The 22,994-nt window shown below is 39.1% G+C and overlaps 1 protein-coding gene across 3 annotated transcripts in view; it reads left to right on the forward strand.

Moving 5' to 3' along the window:
- Positions 1-129: 129 nt before the first annotated feature.
- Positions 130-22,994, forward strand: part of jakmip2 (janus kinase and microtubule interacting protein 2) — a 45,685-nt gene continuing 22,820 nt past the window's right edge. The window contains exons 1-4 of one of the 3 annotated variants that reach the window (XM_055017476.1): positions 130-440; positions 18,953-19,200; positions 20,677-20,931; positions 21,042-21,284. In XM_055017476.1, the coding sequence (XP_054873451.1) occupies positions 19,072-19,200; positions 20,677-20,931; positions 21,042-21,284 (627 nt within the window). In that variant the 5' untranslated portion in view covers positions 130-440; positions 18,953-19,071. Of the gene's footprint in view, positions 441-4,912; positions 5,028-18,952; positions 19,201-20,676; positions 20,932-21,041; positions 21,285-22,994 lie in introns of those variants that run through there. The other 2 variants (XM_055017478.1, XM_055017477.1) reach the window with 2 other exon arrangements.

Consider the following 22,994-nt stretch of genomic DNA (forward strand, 5'->3'; position numbering starts at 1 on the left):
TCTGAAACACTATTAAAACCTTCACATAAGCCTGAAGGCACTGCAAGAAGATCCAGCTGACACGAGTGCTGTTGCGCCCCCCTGGTCCTGTGTGCAGCTCTGACAGGATCTGCATGGAGGAGAAAACAGAAGGAAACCTCATCACAAGGCCATGCAGCTGAGTGTGGATGAGATGTTCTGCTGTGTGCTGGTGGACTGCAGCGGTACTGGAGCCGGCTGGCCTGGAAATCAGTGAGCTCATTCCGACTGCATGGAGAGGAGGGCGGGGCTCCCAGCATCATCACCACCGGCCATCACTGCTTCATTGTACGGCTGCTGCTGATGCTCAGATCATAGCGGAGGAGGCGAATCTTTTTTGGAAGAAAAAAGAGGGGGGAGAATGCCATGGACACGGTTTCACACAGATTAGGACTTCACACATTATGAGAATCCGTTACGAGGTAAGGCACCGAAATCCGTGCGTAAAACGGCCTGCTGCTGGCTTGATCACCGTCTGAACTGGGAGTTACTGGGACTAGCGGGCCTGCTGGTTTCCGTCAGATTGATCATCCATGTAGCAGAGCGAGATTCGTTTTTATTCCACTTTGAGGAAGGCAACACTCCGGCAGTAGATCCTACTATCGTTACGCGTAACACAAATCCAGCCAACGTGTCTTATTTGGTCGCGTAGCTTCGCTTTAGCTCGCATGTCGGAAGTGGCAGAGCTCGGCCTACACCAGCAAGCCCTTTAAAGATGACGGGGGTAGAGGCTGAGGATCCAGAGCCTCCTCACACGACGGATGCTCACGCTGCATAAAGCATCTTGTGTCCGTCTCCTCCTGCAGCTGGGAGGCTTTAGGTGGCGAGGTGTGCTTTGTGGTGGGGACGGAGATTCCAGCTGTTCCTGCTCGAGCAGCAGGTTGAGCCAGATGCGCATCGACTTCTGTGTTTGTGTGCTGATCTCTGTGTGCATTTTCCTGCCTGACACATCGCTGCACATCACTAGCCGTGTTTTGAAAGGATGCGGCAGTGATGCTGCAAGTGGATGGGGAAGGCCTTCAGACTGTGGCTCTGGTCTGGAGCCTGCAGCTCCCTCAGGCTGTTCCACTGGCCTGGTTTAACAGGCTGGGAAGGCATTTGTCACACTATTGTTTCAGGGTCAGCTCAGATGCAGGTTACTGACTGGCCACGAGTTAATTGTTTATGGATTGTATTGGAATTCCGAGATTCCATCCAATAGCACATATTGATTGGGCAAAAATATAGCAAGAGGATAATAAAGTTAGAAATGATCTGAATGTGGGCTCAGCTGTCACAGTAATGGAGCTGAGAAAGCCAGGCAGTGTGATTCATCTGCCTTTTGGTTGGGACTGACATGTTAACAATGTAAATTTGTTAAGTTTGTTCTTTTCAGGGCCACTTGCACAGAGATGACAATGTTATATTCATTGCCGATTCTAGCTGCAATTGAGTGTTCTTCTCGTGCAACTCTTCATCTCACATTCACATTGTTGCATAAAGAATTTAAATTGAATTTAGCTCTGCACAACTGCAAAAGCACACTGCTTCAGAACTTCAGCACCTTAACCGAAAAGCATCATGACATCCACAGCAACCATCTCACGTCATACATAATGTATTATGACAGCAGGATTTTTTATGAATCACTACATAATTTAATACCATTAATCATGACTGGCAGCATACAGCAAAAGAAAGGTAAAAAGGATTTTAACGAGTCAATTAAGGAGGCACACTACTAGGCATGTTTCATATTCTGGCAAATAATTTCCCAAATCCTATTAAAACAATGAATTTATGGTTTTAGAGATATAGTTTGCTTGAAAAATGTAGTTTACTGATTGAAATGACATGCAAACCATGGAGCAGATGTCAGCATTGACCATTTTTGGTGCACTTCCTAGACTATTTCTAGCATTAGCAGAGCACTACTCATACTCTGGGTTGGTATTTTTGACCTCAGGCAGATGGATTAGAAGTCATTTTTGGGACTGAACTAAAACATAATCCAAAAAACAAGCAGGAAAGTGCTGCGTCTCCCAGTAAATGTGATGACACTGTCACCCTGCTTATGTCACAGTCGCATCCCAGACTGATTGAACTTAAGTTGCTCACTGACGTTGGGGCAACACTGGCATTAGTCTGGCTAACTTTTGCAGACAGGATTGCATAACTTGGATTTAAAGGGGGAAAAAAGTCCTGAAATGAAGATTTTGCTTGATGAAACAAGGTAAAACCAAATAAGTGACAGTTGGTTGAGCAGCTACAAACACGTGGACATGAAATCATGAAGCAGAACCGTCTGTCTAGATCTGGCATTACGGAAAATTTTGGATTCCTGTTCTACATGTGAGTTCACAGTTGTAGACAACATTCATCTTTATTAATAAAATCAGACTGGAAATTTATCAGTTAGGTTTAAGACAAAGGTTGGTGCAGGTTTTTGTGATTTTTGTCACCTGTCAATACTGCGATTGTGGTGGAATTAAATCAGAGGCATCCAATTTGAATAACTGAACATGTAAATTTCCTCTACTTGCTTCGTATGGTGTCCACTACAAAACAAAAGGATTTCTTATTTTTCCGTAAGCTAATTAACTACATCTCACAGAGGGGCTTCCTGAAACTCCAAATATAATCTTCAAAAGCTGCCAAATCTTATTTTTCTTGCCTAATTTTAGCCCCAACCCAAGGCAAAGCACAATTTGCACAGTAGTCTGACTGCATAGGAAATGGCAGATGGTAGCTCCTGAATTAGAAAATGCTGGCTCCAGGTTGAAAGACCGCGACCTGACCCATGACAAGCGGAATAAATGGATGAAAGGATGGCTCCAGGTTTAAAGGTGTATTTTCTGAATGAAAGACTCTTGTTTCTAAGCTGTAATGCATTTAGTCTTGTTACGGGTTCCCAAATGAATGCAAGAATGCCATTTCTAAATGCCAAAATGCCTAATATTGATGCGAAGTGCAAGTTTGCTGAAAATCTCTCCTATGACGTATAAAATTTAATTGCAGCAACAGTCAAAATGATCATTAAAGACTGGAAATCGATCAAAAAATCCAAAATCCACATTTAAAGCATCCACCAATCCCTTTTTTGTGTCTGAATTTTTTGTTTTTTTACTGTGAGGCCTTACTAAAGCTTTCAGACTAAAGCTGACAGGCAGCAGTAAGGCTTCTGTTTCTAATGCTATTCTGATAGTCTGTGTCTGGAAAATCCAGCACTGACACCCGAATTTAATGTCTGAGGAGTCAAAAGTGGGTCATGGTGCCAGTGTGCTTCATGTTGTAGTATTTAGTGCAGGCAAGCTCATATTGATATGCCAACGCTGTGGTGCACGCAAGCATGCTCACACTCAGAACAGAATGAGGAGTCCTTTGGTTGTCGATAACAAATACGTGTTAGTGAATCTTTAAACAAGCGATATCCGAACAGTCAATACATTAAAAGAAAAACAGTTGGAGCGCTGTGTGTCGGGTGAGTTCACCATGGATGATTAAGTAACCGCAAGAATGGGATGTTCTATTGGTTGGCTTTAACAGAGAGCATGTACACTGTTACAGTAAGCAAACAGTAACCAATGATGCAATATAGACAGACACTCTGTTGAGCCGGATGACCCATTTTCTCTCTGGCAACCCCAAGATAATATCCGTTGAACTCTGCAGCGACATGAAGGTTCTTGTATTTTAGCTTATTTTATGTACAGCATATTTAGTCCATGATTCAATCCTGCTGCTCTGATCAAACCTTGCAGCTCTAAAAAGCTCTAATAAAACCCGCTGTGTGCCACTTGTTCAGCTCCAAATAGCGTTAGCGAATACTGTAGCGGGTCGAGCAAGCGGCTAAACAATGGAAAATTTTACTAAAACAGAGCAAAAAGAGAAAGGTGAATATTGGACTACAATTTCCCAAGCGGCCACAAGCACCAACATTCCTAAGAATCAGCTGGATTTGGAAGTAGGCAATCTCATTTGGCATACCAAGTTAACAAGGTGATAATATATTGGTCCCTGAGTGCCTGCCAGCTTTGAGTTCTTCTGTCCCGGCTGTTTTCAAGCTTGAAGCTGTGAACCCACTGTGTGTTCCCTCTGCAGCATCAGTAATAGCAGGCAGACAAAGTTAATGGCTTGTTTGTGAACATAGCAGAAGATTTAGAGACTTACATTTACAGCAAAGTTGGTGGGAACCGAAACAGAGCTAAAAAACAAGTGTATTTTGTTATATTTGTTTGATGCAGTAGTAACATGATGACAAATGAACATTAATGCTGCTGCATGTCTCTGGAATAAGTAGGCGCTGGTTTGCAAATGTTGCGTCTGAGTGTTTCAAATGTAATTTCTGGCCATTTTCTGTGCCACAGACTCAATACCATCGAGCTCTGGCGCATGAAAGCAGGAATCTCTAAGGCAGGCCTGTCTAGCCAACTCAAAGTGGTTGGTTTCTGTGCTGTAAGAAGCAATAAAGCCGCTCTGGTACTGCGCATTATAAAGAAACTCTCTAGACACATAGACATCGGCCTGAGAAAGAGGTTTTGAATACCAGCATTGCAGTTAAAGGTGGGCCTCATTTCCCCACCAAGGCCTGCATCAGATATTCAAAAAAGAAACTATATTTAGCGCAAATGCTATAAGAGGATTAAAGAAATAAGTGCACCAAGTGTATTTGTTCCATTAGCGTCCTCTTCTGCTCTCTTGATGCCCAAACTGTCGAGGTGATGATGGTTCGAATCCAGTGTGTAAATGTTTCTTTGAATTATAATTTAGGGGATGTGTGATCTCGTTGACCTGCTCACTAGTTCTAAGAGCAGTGCTGTAAACAGCTTTTACAAGATCCGGTTGGTTAAACCCTTCCTGGCATGAGAAAAGCACTTTCATTAACTTGCGTTGGTCTGTCAGATTTTTTCGGAGCCCATAAAAGGGTCCCCGGTTATGTCAGACAGTGTCATATCTGATCTAAGACGCTGCCGATACGCTGCAGGGTTTGTCGGAGTTTGTTCTGACAGCTAACGGGAAAGTTGCTTCAGGTACGGGTTCTCTAACATTTTATTCTGTTTGATATAGTGTCTGTTTCCCTGCAGTAGATCTTGCACTGATGTTTACCGATGGTGTTGCCTTCGGAAAGATGCTGTTTACGGTGGCTGTTGGTGAAGTATGTTTCGTCATAATGTGGGACTTTTCACATCATTGCTAAGTTTGATGTTAAAGGATTGATTGATTGATTGATTGATTGATTGAGTCTGCAAGGATGTGAGGGAGTTTTAAAGTTCATCTTGTATTCTTCATCTTTTTTTATTCATGCTTTATGAAGATTTTTTTTTTACTTTTATAGCAGTCCAGCCTCTGATGCAACAGAAACATGCATTTAATCAGTTAATGGTTCATACCCTCCGGACTATTTCTAAAGTTTAGAGGATCTATTAAGTGCTGTACTGTGTATTGCTGTCATTTTGCACACTATGTCTAATGAGAGCTATTATGTTTAAGCGATTAAGATCATAAATTAAAGTACAGCCTCTAAGGGTTGCTCAAGCTCATTTTGAAGCCTGTAAAATAGTGCATTGCGTGTTAAGTACCAAATGCTGAGAAAATCTTTACTTTAAAAGAGAAATGTCCCACTATTTTGCCTCATGTGTTTAATTATTTAAGCTATTCCCAAGCACAGCCTTTTATTTAAAAAGACAGGAGTGCTGAGCAAGAACCTGGTTATTCCAGGAGGAAACAGAAAACACAGGAGACGGTTAAGAAAGATTCTTTGTCAGTCTCAACAGGAAGGAGGCAACACAGGGACAATAACCTTAAAGAAGAATAATATTCATTGACAAAAATACGTTTACAAATAGAAACGGAAGTCAAAATATGTCAGTAAAAGGTCACATCCAGTGCATTGCCCGGTGTGGCCCTGGAGGCCAGTGTGTGGGTGGATTATGTTCATCAGATTGTTTCCCACTGAAACGAAAATGGACTGCGACAGTAATCAGACTGACTCGGGCTCGCAGCAAATTCATATCTAGCCCACCCCTTCACAATCAGTGTCTGGCCTCTGTGGATGGTTTGTAGGTTAATACAGCATTAGTAGTCATGCTGCATTGTGGTTGACTTTGCATGATGGTGATGCAGTCGGCCAGCCAAGACGAATAGACGAATCATCAGTGAATCGTCATTACCGCCATCATTGTTTGTTTTTTTTTCTTCTAGCATGACTATTTTTGTACATACACTACAATCCAAAAATTTGGAAGCACGATCCAGAAATGATCAAAAAAGATCTTAGTTTCATTGGTGTACTTTGCAACAAAGTAAACATGATATAAAAAGTCACTCATCAGAGTACATTTTTACTATAATTATCAGGTATTTGTACCTGTACTCTTGTTTTTAGACTCAGCTGTTTCTTTTTAGCCATTTATGTGGTAGCTATAGAGCTATGGACACAGTTGAGATCATTGGGATTTTTGTATGCAAACGCTCAAAAGCCAAACAGCTAAAGTGAATAATGCAAACTGTTTTGTTTTGTTACTTTTGCACTGACTCTTCTCAACTCTAAAACTAAGCCCTTCTTGTCTTTTGTTAACATTTATTCAACAATTGTCTGGTAACGTCAGTGTATACCTAAACGTAAATTGAGGACAATGGTACATATCGGTGAAAGCAAAATCTGATAATGCAGTAAATACATCCCAAAATCCATAGAATTCAGACAGGTTTTTATCATTTTTTTTAGCTTTTTAAGAAAGACATTGTGAACAGAAACTTGAAGTTGCTTCCAGATTTTTGGGCTGTAGTGTGTTCGTGCCTAGCTTTACCATACAAAGAACAAATATGGCAATAAAATAAAAACAATACATATCTTTTTAAAGGAACAATTATTTTGACTGCTTGATATATTAATTATAATTAAATGATTTACTATTGATCAAGTGTTAGGTTGTGAAAAATCCAAGGGCTGCAGAAGATCAAGAAAACAATTTATTAAGTTATATAAATTTTGTAGCATTAATACCACAAAGAAAGAAAAAACACAAGTTCAGGGTTTTTTAAGAAGTCATCATTTACATGTTTTACAACATTTATTAAGGTAACTTTATTAAAAAGATGTGCCAACATTAATCTGTTCTTTAAAACAAAAATTATGTATTTTTTATAACGTGTTTGTGTCACGTAGTAAAAGTCACTGAATGTAGTTCGTGAACACCAGGAGCACGAATGACTGGGACTGCAGTCAAATAGGTGATGTATATAAGGACCAAAGCTCAGTCCTTTCCACATAATCTGCAAAGAATGGAATGTTACAGAGACGCTTATTGGGTAAACGTACCACTTATGAAAGAGTAAACAGGACCTGTAGTTCTGTGTTAAAATATTAAACCGAGCCACAGTTTGTCAGGTGAAGAGGGGTCTGCTGAGTGAAAATAATATGACCGGTATGGGAACGCTCAGTTGGGGATGAGATATTTGGATGTTCAGTGCTGTACATTATATATTAACACGTCATGGTTTAAAAGAAGGTAATTGGTCATGCTGTGATGTAAATGTGTACAATAAGTTAGCAGCTCATGTACAAGGTGGGGATGCTGTGAAAAATGCATTTTGTGCATATCACTGTTGGGTAGTTTATTGAAGTTTATTATAAACCCTGAAAGAAAAAGCTGCACAGATCAGCCACAACATTAAAAGCAGTGATGGGTGAAGTTAATAACACTGATCATCTTTGTTGTGGAAAATGTGGAAAAAACAGTCATAGTGCAACAAAATTTGTCCTTGTAATTTATTAAAGAATGCAAGGAGTAACGTTGAATAATAAAGAAGAGATCTGTGGAATGAATATTCCAGCAGAGAGGGCAGAGCTCTGACCCCAGGCTCGTGTTCAGCGGTCTGACCAAGACTAAACATAAAACACAAACTTGTAATAGCATCTGTCCTTCACACAGTACAGCTGGGTCAACATATAGTTGAAGGAAGTCCATGGGATATACCTTGCATACATTTTTATTAAAAGTAAACAAAAAACTGTTTTATGTTCATTATGATCATGTCTTTACAAATTCCGTAATTATTTATTATGGAAACAATCACTTATTAATAAAAAATGACTGGATATCACTAAAATGTCAACTAAGTAACTGTCCCAATTTCATAATAACCACCTTCTAATCAGCTAAACAATAGTAAAATGATCTTATTCAAAAATAGTTTTGATTGTGTTCTTTTTATTACAGTTTTTCTCAATTGATAAGGCGCTAAATTCCATTCACTGCACTCAGCCACCAACTGGCTACACACATTTCTCAAAAACAGGACTCTGCTGTCAAAATTTTGGACACTATTCATGGTTTGCACACAGTTTCCAAAACTCTTGCACTCTTTTTGCAAAAGACTGAACACGTTTTTTGCTCATTTGAACACACTTTTTCACTCATAGCACACATTTTTCAAACAGTGAACACTAGGAAGCAGAACTGGGACACTGTTCCAACACTGCTGTCACAATTAATACACAACAGGTCAAAACTGAAAACACTGTTGCCAATGAACTGAACACTATAAAACCTGCTGGGAAACAGAATTAGCTGTTCAGGATGGATGTCAGAGGAGCAAGAGGTCATGTTGGAAGAAGAGGATGTGGACGACCCAGACCACGGCCAGAACCAGAACCAGAACCTGGACCTGCCCATGCACCTGGTCCTGGAACACTTTACATGGTATGTAAATGTTGTTTGTCACCTCAGTGACATGTCTATACTGTAACAATACAAGCAGTCAGAAATGTTCGGAGAATACTGTAAAAAATCTAATGCATAATTCTGGTTCACAAGTGCTGGTAAAATTACAGAAAGTGTACATGACTGACTTTTTCTCTGTTTGGTGTGTGTTCCAGAGAGTTTTTCACTTGGATTCTGATGATACACATGAATACATCTATGTGGATGAGGCTGGTTTCAACCTGGCCAAGAGGAGGAGAAGAGGGAGAAACATCATTGGACAATGGGCTATAGTCAACGTCCAGGTCAGCGTGGGGGCAACATAACACTCTGTGCTGCAAGAAGCAATCTTGGAGTAACTGACCTCCATGCAGTTCTGGACCCATAGAACACCCAGCATTTGTTGACTTTCCTAGATGGACTTAGAGGGCCGACTGACACAGGTGCAACAGGGCATTTGGCAAGAAGACACTGTTTTTGTTGTTGTTTGGGACAATGTTAGCTTTCACAGAGGACTATTGATTCGGTAACGGTTCAATATGAACCCTCAAGCTATTGTGGTTTTTCTGCCACCATATTCTCCCTTTCTGAATCCTATAAAAGAATTCTTGTCTACATGGAGGTGGAAGGTATATGAGCAGCAGCCATACTTTGGGAAAATCTCTATCAATCAGAGGTCTTGGCATGTGGTGATGTTTCTGTTGATGCATGTCAGGCTGGATCAGACACACTAGGTCTTTCTGTCCAGAGAAAACATAGCTTGTGATGTTGATGAGGTCCTGAGGTCTGACCAGGCTGAAAGAACTGATGCAGACGTGCATACTGTACTGTGTGCAATACAGTGCTGTATTTTTTGTCTAACATTTTTATTTTATAATGTACAGTCAAGCACTACAATGGCCCCTCTGATTCATTTATAGGATGCATTTGTGTTTAAGTTGTCATTTTTGAGAACTGTATAGTTTTTTTACACTTCATGTGAAAACACAGTGAGAAGAGTCTTTTGTATTTAGCAGTGCAGTGTCCTACTTTTGCTTCGTGTGTCTTAATTTTGAAAACAAAGTTCAAAATTTTACAATAAAGTACGCTTTTGACACAAGTGTGCAGTGCTTTGTGAATTGTGTCCTAATAAAGAAAATAGTGTGCAGTGTCTTGGGAAATGTGTGCTATTTTTCGGGAACAGTGTCTTATCAATAGAGAAAAACTCTAAGTTGAGATAGTCATGACAGATATTTCTTTTTGGCAATATATGACATTTTATATGGAAAATAACTAATTGCATCTGTGTCTGGGAAATCACTTTCAACTAAGTTGTCCATTACAAAAACACCTCTCAAGGAAGTGTGTTAATTCCAGATCACATGACCTGCTCCACATGATGTCATTTCCTCCTGAAGAAAAGACTGGCAAGACTCCAAGGCTTTCTGAGTTATTTAATACAAAGTAGTGTGTGAGTCAAGTGTGGATTTATGGCATGTCAACAGGTTTACTACAATATCTTTATAAGTAACTTTCAATTTTAATTTTACTCAATTGTATATATAATATTTAGAAGAATCTTGGTGTAAAAATACCATGTGGTGTTTGGTTATAGGTGGCCATGTTGATTTTAGGCCTGAAAACAGCAAAAACGTCAACTATGATACCTGTCAACTATGTTACATAAAGTCCTGCAATTATATATTGACCCAGCTGCTTTTCTCATGAAGACGACACAAACTCCTCAGCTGAGGAGTCCTCACAACGTGTGAGAAGTTGGTGCTTGCTGCTGGTCACAACATAATCACATATTATGGCAAAATAGAGAAAAAGCTACTCAGAATCTGGCCTATTATGATCCTGACTAAACATCAGGGCCAGACTGATGTAATTCATCAATGTACAAATGAAATTTTACTACCGACAAACTTGTTGCAATGCGACGCTCTGCTGGGGAACCTTGCTTTCTGACATTCATTTGGATGTAACTTTGACACCTACCATGTAGAAGCGGCTCAAAATGACTCAAGGAACACAACCAATGCCAGGCCTGATGGGAACAAGCCTGATCCACAGAGACCAAACTGCTCAACCCACAGTTTGACTGCCAAAGTCCTGGTGCCTTTTCAAAGGCATCGTGGAGTCAGTACCTCAACTGGTCAGAGCTGTTTTAGTGTCAAAAGGGGGACCTATATAATATTAGGCAAATGGTTTTAATAATATGGCTGTTTGGTGTTCATGTGGGGCACTCTAGTTTTCCACTGAAAGCTTGAAATACTGACAAAACATAAATGCTAGATGCAACCTCTTGGGGCCCAAAAGGCCATATTGAAGCTTGTGTTGTTCAGTGAATACTTTGTGATTTGATATGTAGCAGCGTACTCAGATAAACTAAAACCAGCTGTCCAGTGCAATTAGTGTTTAAAGTAAATGCTAGTTTGCAACACTCAGCTATAGAAGATATTTATAAAACTAAAAGCTTCAAATTTGACTAAAATTCAACAGGTACAGTCTTCATAACTGAACATGAGTATGGCGTTTTGCACTAGTTTTCAAACAATCAGGCAACATGTTTTCCAAAATGGGACACATAAAGCTGCCCCAGTCAATCTGCAGCAGCTTCCTAATCTTTTGATATATGTACAGACAGGCTGAGTAAACGTTTAAACAAACGCTTTGCATAATGGAAATCAATGCAGTTCTGCTCCAGTTTTAGGTCAGGCTTTTCCAGGACAATCTTACGGCAGACATGAGGATGTGTTGGGATTTACAAACAGCAGGACAGAGTCAAATGTCCAGCTTTTTCATATCTTAAAACAGTTAAGATTAGCCTTAATCATTTCAAAATGTAACTGTTAATGATTCCAAAATAATCTGTTACCTGTTCACGGATTCTGCTGGGGTTGGTGTTTTAATAGATAAACAGGCAGATGTTGTTTTCTGCTTGGGTAGTGTCAAAACAGGAGCCATCATTGTGCGTCTCAATACCGAAATCAGGGAAGCAATTTATGTAAATACTGAAAAAGGGTACAACCTAAGAAATTATCTTCATCAAGTGATAGAATAATGTATTCTAATAGTAAACTGATGCGTTATTCTGTAGAATGTTAGTCGCCAGATAATCAAGTCGATGTTTTGGCTGACACTAACTTCTTCTGTATTTTAGATCAGTTTGGAAGAAGATTATTCGCTTTATAGTTCCTGATTTCTTCAGAGTTTCTGGATTTTTCAAACAAAACATCTTAGAATTTAGCAGTTTTGAAAGAAACATTGAGAAGAAGAGCATATCTGTAGAGAAAGATAGGATCTTTTGAGATTTTTTTTTCAAGAATTTTATACTCTGGGCTCTGGAAACTGGTCTAATTTTAGACAGCAGGCTTTACATTGAATTATTTAAAAAAAAAAAAAAAAAAAAGTTAATTGCCAGCAGGAACATTTGTTAAATTATTGTGTATTTCAGGGTGTAAATGCAGCCACACTATTCCAACATATTATGCCTAAATTTGAGAAAATGTTTTGATCATAGTAGGCGCCCCTGTGTTCTTATGTTTTTATGTAAAACTGGAAAAAGACCACTGGGGACATGTTGTGTAATCGCACTGTTATGTTTGAACAGACACACTGGGTCAAGTGCAGTCAGGTTTCCTCTGCAAAGCAAATCTCCTTTTCCAACACGTAGTTACTGATTACAAGTGCATGTGTTCCTCTCGTCTGTTGTACAGTAGATTACATAAGTGTTCACAGTGTAAATAATTTGTCTAATTGACAGTTACTGTTCTACACGGTGGTTTTCTTCCGTCGTTGTTTTTGGTCAGCCTCCTGAAGTGACACTTAGAAAGAGCAGCAGCACTTTCAGAAGGTCCACGACAACGCTGAGCTATGAGACCCATGTGGACTAAATGTAATGACTTTTTCATCTCTAATCTGCATCTCAAAATCTTTTAAGCGATGTTATGTCATCCCTCCTCAGATTATGGCGGACAACGTCCAACTCCTCTTGAGTCATTATGGCAAGTTTGCACTTTCACAAGCCCTTTTTTTTCATTGGTAGTTAATCAGAAGTGCACAATTAGGGGAAACCATCCATATTACTTGGGGCCGTAGCAAAAACATTTTGTAACAGCTGCATTTTCAAACCGAAATTTAATTCGTCAGACAGATTTGTCAAACATTCTTAGTCTGGCAGCAGTACAGCCATGTGAATTTAATCAATTGGCTCACTTTAATCGTCACAGTTGGCATCAAGATATAAGAAGTATGGTAAGGAAGTGCCATATGCAGCGTTACAGAGGTTTTTTGTGTGATTTGTAATGGTAGTAATTCTTTTTTTGTCTACTTACTCATTTTTTACTAAATTTCTTGGTAAGGAGTGAGCAGTTTTGTTGGAAAAGTAAGTTAATTTGAGAGTCTATAAGCAGCCTTATGCAGTGACAGTTCTAAAATTTTGCAGGTTCAATGATACTTACATGTTGTCCTCAATGGTACAATCCTGCTTTGAGAGAATAATACAAATGGTGCAAATTTGGTAAAAAATAAATAAATAAAAAGTCCATTTCGATATTCCACCAACCATAAACCCTTTATTGTTCACTGTAAGAGGCTGATTTTTTTTCCCCAGTGATTGGCACCAGTAGGAGCTTTAAAAATGTTGAGTATGGTCCCAGTCAGAGGCAAAAAAATGATGTATTTTTTGCAGTTATTTGCACCGAGTTGGTATCACAGCTGAAACCACTGCAGTAGTGCTACCAACTGGAAGAGTTCTGCTGGGCTAAAAGAAAAATCATGGTTTTCCAACTCATAGTGCTTCAAACAATTTTATGAAAGGGGTACCACAAGCCATCACGTCCATGTTCAGTTAGATTTATTTTATGCATGCAACACCAAGTGAAACATTCCTTTATACAACATATGGCTGGTTGAATGTCAGAGTGGACATACACTACCAGGCGAAAGTTTGGACACAACTTCTCATTCAATGGTTTTTATTTAATTATTTAATACATTGCCGATTAATACTGAAGATGTCAAAACTATAAAAGAATACATATGGAATAATGTTGTAAACTAAAAGTCTTAATCTTAAGTAATAATCTACAATGTAGAAAATAATACAAATGAATAAAAAGCATGGAAAGAGAAGGTGTGTCCAAACTTTTGACTGGTAGTGTAAACACTGAAATGTTTTGACTGAATTTACACCATCATATAAGTGGTTTGTAATATTCTATCTAGTTTCAGGACTCTAGCTACATTATTTTTCCAGTTATGGCACTTCAAACGTTTTTACACAGGTTTTTGCAAAGAAAACAATGCCAAAGTTGATAGAATCCACCATTCTTTAAGAATTTTTAACTCAAAAAGTAATGTTTCCTATGGCCCCGGATGTTACACATGTCAACTCAATCAATATTCACCACTGTTTAAAAAATTTGCCAGATTGAAGATGGTCTGGCATCAGTTGGTGTGAACTGAGGCAGAATGACCCCTATGTTTTAATGTAAAACTGGGAAAAGACCAATGAAAGCACTTGATTGTGTTGGAACAAACACAGTAGGTCAAGTACAGTCACATATGCGCTGTAAAACATTTCCTTTTCTTCAGGTAGTTGTTGATTACAGGCGTTCGTGTTAATCTCGTACTGTAGTGCACGAGATTATGCAAGGGCTTTGGAAACCCTTCACATAGTAAATCATTTCTGTGAATGGCACATGCAGAGCAATGCTATATAGATTTATTTGCCACAGACGTAATTCTTTTTTGTCGGTTTCTTCATTTCTTATTAAATTTGTAAGATTTTTTTTTTAGAAAGAAGTGAGCAATTTTGTTGGAAAAGCAAGTTATTTTGAGAAAGCATACGCCAAATACCTGGAACTATAAGCAACCATTGATTTCTAGATAGAATCTCTTCAAAATAAGACAAGTTGCATTTTATTGTTCCAAAAAAATGTGAATGGATACAGTTGGAACTAATGCTGTAATTGAATTTCACTTGATTCAAGCAGATAGGTTCAGATTTGCAGGCTGTATTCTAACTGACATAAGCCCAGTTGCATTATTGAACAGTCACAACTCGTACATTTTGGAGCCTGTCTGGCCCAGGGTTTAAACCGCCGTGTCAATATGTTTACATCCTCCTTGTGCAGCCGTCACACACATTTTATGGCATCTCAAAAGCTCCATCACATGTTTTGACGCATGCTTTCACACAGCGAACATTGAACTGAAGCTCAGCTCGGTGCAATCACAATATCTGCGAGACAAACATTGCAATTAGATGTTTTCCCCAAATCGTTCAGTCCTATTTGCATGCAATAATAAATCATTTTAAATAAACAGACACACTGACAGACATCCACTGCATCCCGTGTAAATATATAAATAAATATTTCTGTGTTCTCCTGACTAAAAAGTTAATAATTTGTTTTAAAAATGCTGCTAATTATTGACTGGAGTTTGCTGACACTGCACCAGCTTCATGCATTTTCCTGTGACAGATCAACAAAGGCACAACTGCCTGTTATCTATAGAATATTACAGTTCCTGCTGATATTATGTGTATTGTATTGTTATTGGCACATTGGTACCACACTGTAGGTAGAGGGTAAAGCCTAATTTAGGTGCCACATGTTCGTATAGATTGATTTGTCATTGTGTAATTAATCAATACTTAAACTCACCCTGTGTCAGTGCCTTGTCGATCCATGACACTGATAGCAACATGTATACCAGCTGGAGGATGTCTTTCAAGTGCATCTGCATAGCGTCCATTTTTCTGCAAAGTTGCAGGCTCAAATTATTGGATCTAAGGAGTCAGAAACAGCACACAGGTCCATATGTAATAGAGGGACTTTTGAAGTCCATGGGATGTATCTTGCATACATTGTTATTAAAACTAAAAAACTAATGTTTTTTATGTTCATTATGATCATGTCTTTACAAATTCCATAATTATTTATTTAAACAATAATCACTTAAAAAAATAACTGGATATCACTAAAATGTCAACTAAATAACTGTCCGAATTTAATAACAACCACCTTCTAATTAGCTAAACAATAATACAATTAGCTTATTCAAAAGTGGTTTTGATTGTGTTCTTTTTAATAAGTTGAGAAAATCATGACAGATATTTTCTTTTTGGCAATATATCAAATTTTATATGGAAAATAATACATTGTATCTGTGTCCGAGAAATCACTTTCAACTAAGTTACCCATTACAAAAACCCCTCTCGAGGAAGTGTGTTAATTCCAGATCACATGACCTATCCCACATGATGTCATTTCCTGCTGTGAAGGAAAGACTGACAAGACTCCAAGGCTTTCTGAGTTATTTAATATAAAGCAGTGTGTGAGTCAAGTGTGGATTTATGGCATGTCAACAGGTTTATTACAGTATCTTTATAAATAACTTTCAATTTCAATTTTCCTCAATTTTATATATAATATTTAGAAGAATCTTTGTCTAAAAATGCCATGTGGTGTTTGGTTATAGGCGGTCATGTTGATTTTAGGCCTGAAAACAGCAAAAATGTCAACTATGATACAAAAAGCCCCACAATTATATATTGGCCCATGTGTATTCCTGGCGCACATGTGCCATACCGGCAGTTTAATCTTACCTTTGCGCTGCTTTTACACACACGCACGCACGCACGCACGCACGCACGCACGCACGCACGCACGCACGCACGCACGCACGCACGCACGCACGCACGCACACACACACAAAATAGAACTACTGTCACAATAATGCTTGTACTATACAGTGCAGAATGTATGCACTGGATGTGACCACTACGTTGAAATTTAACAGATTCCATTAGGATGTAGACTTAATGTAAATAAATGACTGATTATCAACTGTAACTACACGACTGTGAGCTGAGAACATACCTGGAGATATGTTACTTCAGGAACCTGGCCAGATTCACTGATTGTCAAACAGTTGTGTTCACTCTTTCCCATAGTCTGATATTATTACGAACCCTGTGTAACTATAAGCCCCAAACATGACCGTCTGCAGAACGCAGTGGGTCACTGGCTTTCAGCTGACCTCAAACTGTGCAAAAAAGAAAAGGCAAATAGTAGGGCAGGAAGGATTACCACTGACTCTGCAGAACCAGACAGCCATCTGTTCCAGCAACGCTCTTGTGGTACGTTACGTGATGATTACGATCACTGCGTTACCTGTTTCTTATTTGCACTGAGGCATTTCTGAGATAAAAGTCTCACGTTCTAGTCATGCAGACTTTCATGTGTCACTGGATGAATATAGTCATATAGTATAGTATCCAGTTTATAGTATAACAAGAACTCAGAACTAACTGTCGGTTGTTCAACGGTCCGGCCTCGAGTGGTAACTGGCAGGTGCTTATATGGGTGAAGACGTAGTTGACTTGATCACTCCCATCTGCTCACGCACAGCTCCTGCTGATTGGGAATGGATTCCACCTGCCGCCTCCAGTGTCACACCTAGGGAGAAAGGGAAAGGAGGGGAAAGGAGAGCGCTGCCACTATCTTGACCCCGAGGCTGTGGGCGTAACATAAAGCCCTTTTGTGATCTGCCATACGCAGATGCATTGAGAAGTCTTATTGCAGTGGGATGGAATGGCCTCCTGTAACGTTCCTTGGAGCACTGGGTTTGTATCCATCTTCCGATTGTCCACAGTTTTATGGATGGGGTGGGAGGTGTTGTCCATGATAGCCAGCAGTTTGGTCAGCATCCTCTGCTCCACCGCCTCCTCCAGGGTAACCAATTCACAGCCATCAACAGACTGGGCTTTCTGGATGAGTTTGTTCAGTCTGTTGGGGTCCTTTGCCTTGAAGCCTAAGCCCCAGTACATCACAGCAGAGAAGATGGCACCAGCAGCACAGACTGATCAAACATCAGGAGCCTGTGGTTGCATACATTGAAGGATGGACACAGCCTCAGTGTTTGTGGACCACTCCAGCCCTCAGGATAAAGAGGAAGTCATCCAAGCTTGCGTGTGCGCCTTCAATGGGGTCTTTCTGCAGTCAGATCTGAACTCCATAATCATAATTTTATAGTCTCTCATAAAGTAATATGCACGTGGCCAGTTTATAAAGTGCACTTAGCTAAAATGAACACAGTCTAACAGGCCTGCAACACGTGTTTCCTTAGGTTATAATGCACATCTTTGCTAACTGATCTAGAAAGGTGCTGATCCACAGATATGGTCATTGTGGAGGCTGTAATTTGTGCTGAGTTGTAGTGCATTATGTTTGACACAATACAACTCAACACAAACAGCAGCCTCCAAAATAACCATGAAGTTGAATCACCACCTCATGAAAACTCTATCAGCAGCATTAAATTGCTCTACTTAAACAAGATACATGGTGTACTTAATTACTTGTTAACTGAGTTTTCTTCTTTCTGGCACAAACAAAAGTGATGTGTGACACAGCTTCAGACTTTATTTCAACAGTCGAACATGGACATCTTGAATTCTTGTGTTAACTGGAGAAGCGTGACTGCTGGAGATGGATTTATATTAAAACAAGCGATTTCTGTTATCAATTTTTGGGTGTACACGTGTACATGATGTGCATGTGATGTCTTATCTTGGGACCATTTATTAACTAATTCTGAGAAAATGATTATGACATGAAAACATGGAACTTAATCTTGAAGACTAGATTATGCAGTCTGTGCCGACACGGATCCATGCGTCCAATTGTGGACACTGAAAGTCACACTAAATCAACAACATGAAAAGAAAAAAAAAGGACTCCATCCCAGGGTTTTATTTTTCTAGGAATTTTCAAGTTGTTTTACCACTTTGATCCACACTGAAATGTGTCCACAGTTTTGCCGAATGGTCATAGAACTTGGTGTGCGGATGATGAATCCCAACTGCGCTGACTTTAGCAATTCCTTGACTGCTGCTGTTGTTATACCACAATGTCCGACATTTGTGGTTTTGAATGAATTGCCAATTTTGTATGTGTTTATATGTTAACGTGCTAAACTAAGAGGGTAAATATAATAACTGCCAAACATCAGCATTGCCACTGTGAGCATGGTGACATTAGCATTTGGCTCCAAACACTGCTGTAGTCACGTACAGCCCTCCAAAGCCAACTCTTCGTGTTGTTAATTAAAAACCTGAGTTTTTAAACCGGCTACCTTCTTGTCATTAGCCAGTCTTGGCAATTTTTCACTTTTGTTACTTCTCACCTCTCCCTGCTCACATAACCACATGAATGTCTCTCATCTCTCTCTTCTGTTCCTCCTTCACCCCCAAGCCCTTGTTTCTATTAGGAGAATGAGGAAGAGGAGGAGCTGGAAACCTTGGGAGTCCCTCGGAAAGTTTCTATGAAGTCTCAATGAAAGCATTGGAAGAGCCTCTCTAGTTTCTGACTCAATGGCGAAGAAAGGGCGTACGAAGGGCGAGAAGCCCGAAGCGCTCATCTCTGCCCTACAGGCAGCCAATGAAGATCTCAGGTCCAAGCTGACTGACATTCAGATAGAGCTACACCAAGAAAAATGCAAGGTGATATACATTTGTCCTGAACAAAAGCTTTTTTGGTCACTTTTAGTGTAAACTCTGTGGATTTGAACGTAAATATTATAATGTAAATCATTTGGCTCTTTTATTTTGAAAGTCACTGAGCTTCCTGCACCCTAAGCATTTTCTTTTTGTTCCTGTCACATTCTTTAATCACTGGGGACTCATTTTTCACTGCAATATAAAGTCCTGCTCCTCTATGGAAAATACAAAAATTTAAAAAGACCTGGAATTGAAACAACATTTTTCCATATGCCAACATCAGGGAAAAAAGGGAGCTTGACATACTGCAGATATTTTATTACTTAAATCTTAAATTTGTGGCCAGTTCAACCAAAAACGTGTCAGAATTTTTGTCATGTGACTGTTGGTCACAGTGGGGTCAGCATCAGCTTTTTGGTGGTGTTGAGGAGCACAGAATGTTTAGATTTGAGCAAATGGTGTATTTTTGGCCAATTTTTTAAATTAGACATTTAGAGCAAAGTGATTTTAAAGGAATACATCTGATTAACAGAACCATAAGTCACACATAATTAGTTCAAGGATCATTAGAATGTTAAAATCTAAATTAATATAACTCTTAAGACTTATCAAAAATTTACATTTGGGTCAATATATAATTGAGGGATTTGTGACGTCCATGCGATATACTTTGCATACATTTTTATTAAAAGTAAAAAAAAATAAATTTCATGTTCATTATGATCATGTCTTTACAAATTCCATAATTATTTATTATGGAAACAATCACTTATGAATAAAAAATGACTGGGTATCACTAAAATGTCAACTAAATAACTGTCCAGATTTAATAACAACCACCTTCTAATTAGCTGAACAATAATAAAATGAGCTGATTCAAAAATGGTTTTGAATGTGTTCTTTTTAGACAGATATTTCTTTTTTGGCAATATATCAAATTTTATATGGAAAATAATTAACTGTATCTGTGTCCGAGAAATCACTTTCAACTAAGTTTCCCATTACAAAAACACCTCTCAAGGAAGTGTGTTAATTCCAGATCACATGACCTGCTCTACATGATGTCATTTCCTCCTGAAGAAAAGACTGGCAAGACTCAAAGGCTTTCTGAGTTATTTAATATAAAGTAGTGTAAGAGTGAAGTGTGGATTTATGGCATGTCAACAGGTTTATTACAGTATCTTTATAAATAACTTTAAATTTCAGCTTTCCTCAGTTGTACATATAATATTTAAAAGAATCTTTGTGTAAAAATGCCATGTGGTGTTTGGTTATAGGTGTTCATGTTGATTTTCGGCCTGAAAACAGCAAAAATGTCAACTATGATACCTGTCAACAATGTTACAAAAAGTCCCGCAATTATATATCGACCCATTTGATAATCTTAACAGCAATGAAAACGTTTTTTTAAAAAGTTATACCATAATGTCAAATGTTTATACAACAAGAACTGACGGCGGCATGTCGTTCCCTTCAAAGGTGAGCAAGCTGGAGCGCGACAAGGTCCAGGAGGTGAAGCGGGTGCGAGAGCAGGAGCAGCACCGTCACACAGCCATGCTAACGGAGCAGCGGGCCAAGTGGCACGAGGACAAGCAAAAAGAGCTCCAGGCTCTCAGGGAAAACCTGACACGGCAGCACGAGCAGGAGCTGGCCCGCCACGCCAAAATCAAAGACCAGGAGAACCAGAGGCTGAAGGCAGCGCTGAACGCCATGCGCGACGGCAGCGGAGAGAAGGTGAGGGGAGCAGACAGATGTTTGTGAAACTGATACATATTGTCACATGTTCTGTAGAAATACTACCAAGTCACACCGGCACCTTTATCTTCTTGCCATCGCTCCTTCAGGTGCGCACAGCTCTGACCCTGGAAGCCAAGGAGGAGGCCCGGCGCTTCTTTGACCAGGAGAGAGTGAAGCTCCTGCAGGAGATAGCAGAGCTGAAGAACGTCAAGAAGCAGACCGACGAGGCTCTCAGCAACATGATCCAAGCCGACAAGATGAAGGCCGGAGACCTGCGGGTGGAGCACCAGCAGCACCAGGAGCAGATCTCCAAGATCAAGTGGGACTGTGAGAGGGACATCCGCAGACTGGTGTGTACACTCACTGCTGCTAAATGCTAAAAACTGTCTTATCGTGTTACAACATTAGTAAGTACTCATGGCATTTTTTTCCTGTTAAACAAACTCTCTTCGTGTTGCATGTGACCTCAGTAGCCGAGAGAGAGTTTTCTCTAGAGCAGGGATGTCAAACTCATTTTAGTTCAACCCAATTTGATTTCAAGTGGGCCGGACCGTAAACTCATAACATAATAACCAATAAATAACAACAACTCCAAATTTTACCCTTTGTTTTAGTGCAATAAAGTACATTCTGACAATGTTCACATTTAATGAACTATCTTTTTACAGAACATTATGAACAACCTGAAATTTCTTAAGCAAAATAAGTGAAATTTCAACAATATTAAGCCTCAGTTTATCATTTGTGTGTCAAAACTTACAGATCACAGTGTCTACAGAGGCACAAAACATTTAGTTGCGGTTATCTGGAACTGAACAATATACTATTTTACAACTTGTCAAGATCTTGAAATTATTTTTAGTTCTCATTCATTTCCACATTTGTGTAGTAATCCTGACGCACCACACCACACAAACTAAAGTGGGAACTATTAAAAAGGAAAGTTAAGTTATCCCCCTGCCTTGTAAATGTCGAAGATGTGTACATAAAAAATACATTAACAATAGAGTTCAACCAAACCAGTCTCAGTCATACTGAAGCTGCTGACTCATTATTAATTTAACATTAATTCTTACACTTTGCACAGTCATCCCGCAGGGCCGGTTTTTGGATGAGTAGAAAAACCTCACAGCAGTGACGATGCATTATGCCCAAGTGGGTGTTCATGGCTAAATGGGTGGAAAATAGAGTTAGAACAATCACACTTTTTATCATTGCAGTCAGAAATTAATCCACAAACTAATTTTCGAGTCAATCCATGAAGCACATTTGCTAAATCTGGAACCACAGAATATCAAATCATCAAATTTTTGCCACAGTTTCTCCTCAGCCATCTTTGATTTGCCTGATTTTTTAATTTTGTTTCTGATATTTTAGCTTGATATATCAAGTACTTTAGTTTAAGCATGTTGTTCATTGAAATTTCAAGCTACGTTTGAACAATGGTTTCTCAGGAACTATTAAAGATAAAAGCCGGAACTTTTCACTGTTATTTCTAATGATTGTATATAGACTCAGAATCTGAAATATGAAACCATCTATGATTATGGCGGAAAATTGCTAGAAATTAACAAAGTCCTCATGAGAAGTTCAATCTTTGATCACACATTGACAGAAATACAAATAATACAGAATTGAGATATTTTCTAAACCATATGTAGTTTCATGAACCAATAACAATGAACCCAAACATATACCATGCTGTGTAATATGAAATACTTGTTCACAAAAATAAGGAGAAAGTTATTTTCTTGACATAACTGATGGAGCAGGCATGACAACAACAAAACCTAAAGTATTGGTAGATCGCCCTCGCCATATCGCGGTTCACGTTTGTGCCGTCTCACTGTATCGCAGATTTTTAAATTACATTAGTATCACGGATTTTTCATTATATCACGAGATTTTGCGGTATACAGAAATGTTTATTCTTATGGTGAGCTGAATTGAAGGATGACACTGGAGTAAGGACATCTGCCTTTTATGCACTCTGCAACTGGCAGATGCTTTTATTTTGACACACAGAGAGCAGCACTATAGAAAATGTGACAGGAAGTTGT

The sequence above is a fragment of the Amphiprion ocellaris genome, chromosome 14 (assembly GCF_022539595.1).
Source record: "Amphiprion ocellaris isolate individual 3 ecotype Okinawa chromosome 14, ASM2253959v1, whole genome shotgun sequence".
Lineage (NCBI taxonomy): Eukaryota > Metazoa > Chordata > Actinopteri > Pomacentridae > Amphiprion > Amphiprion ocellaris.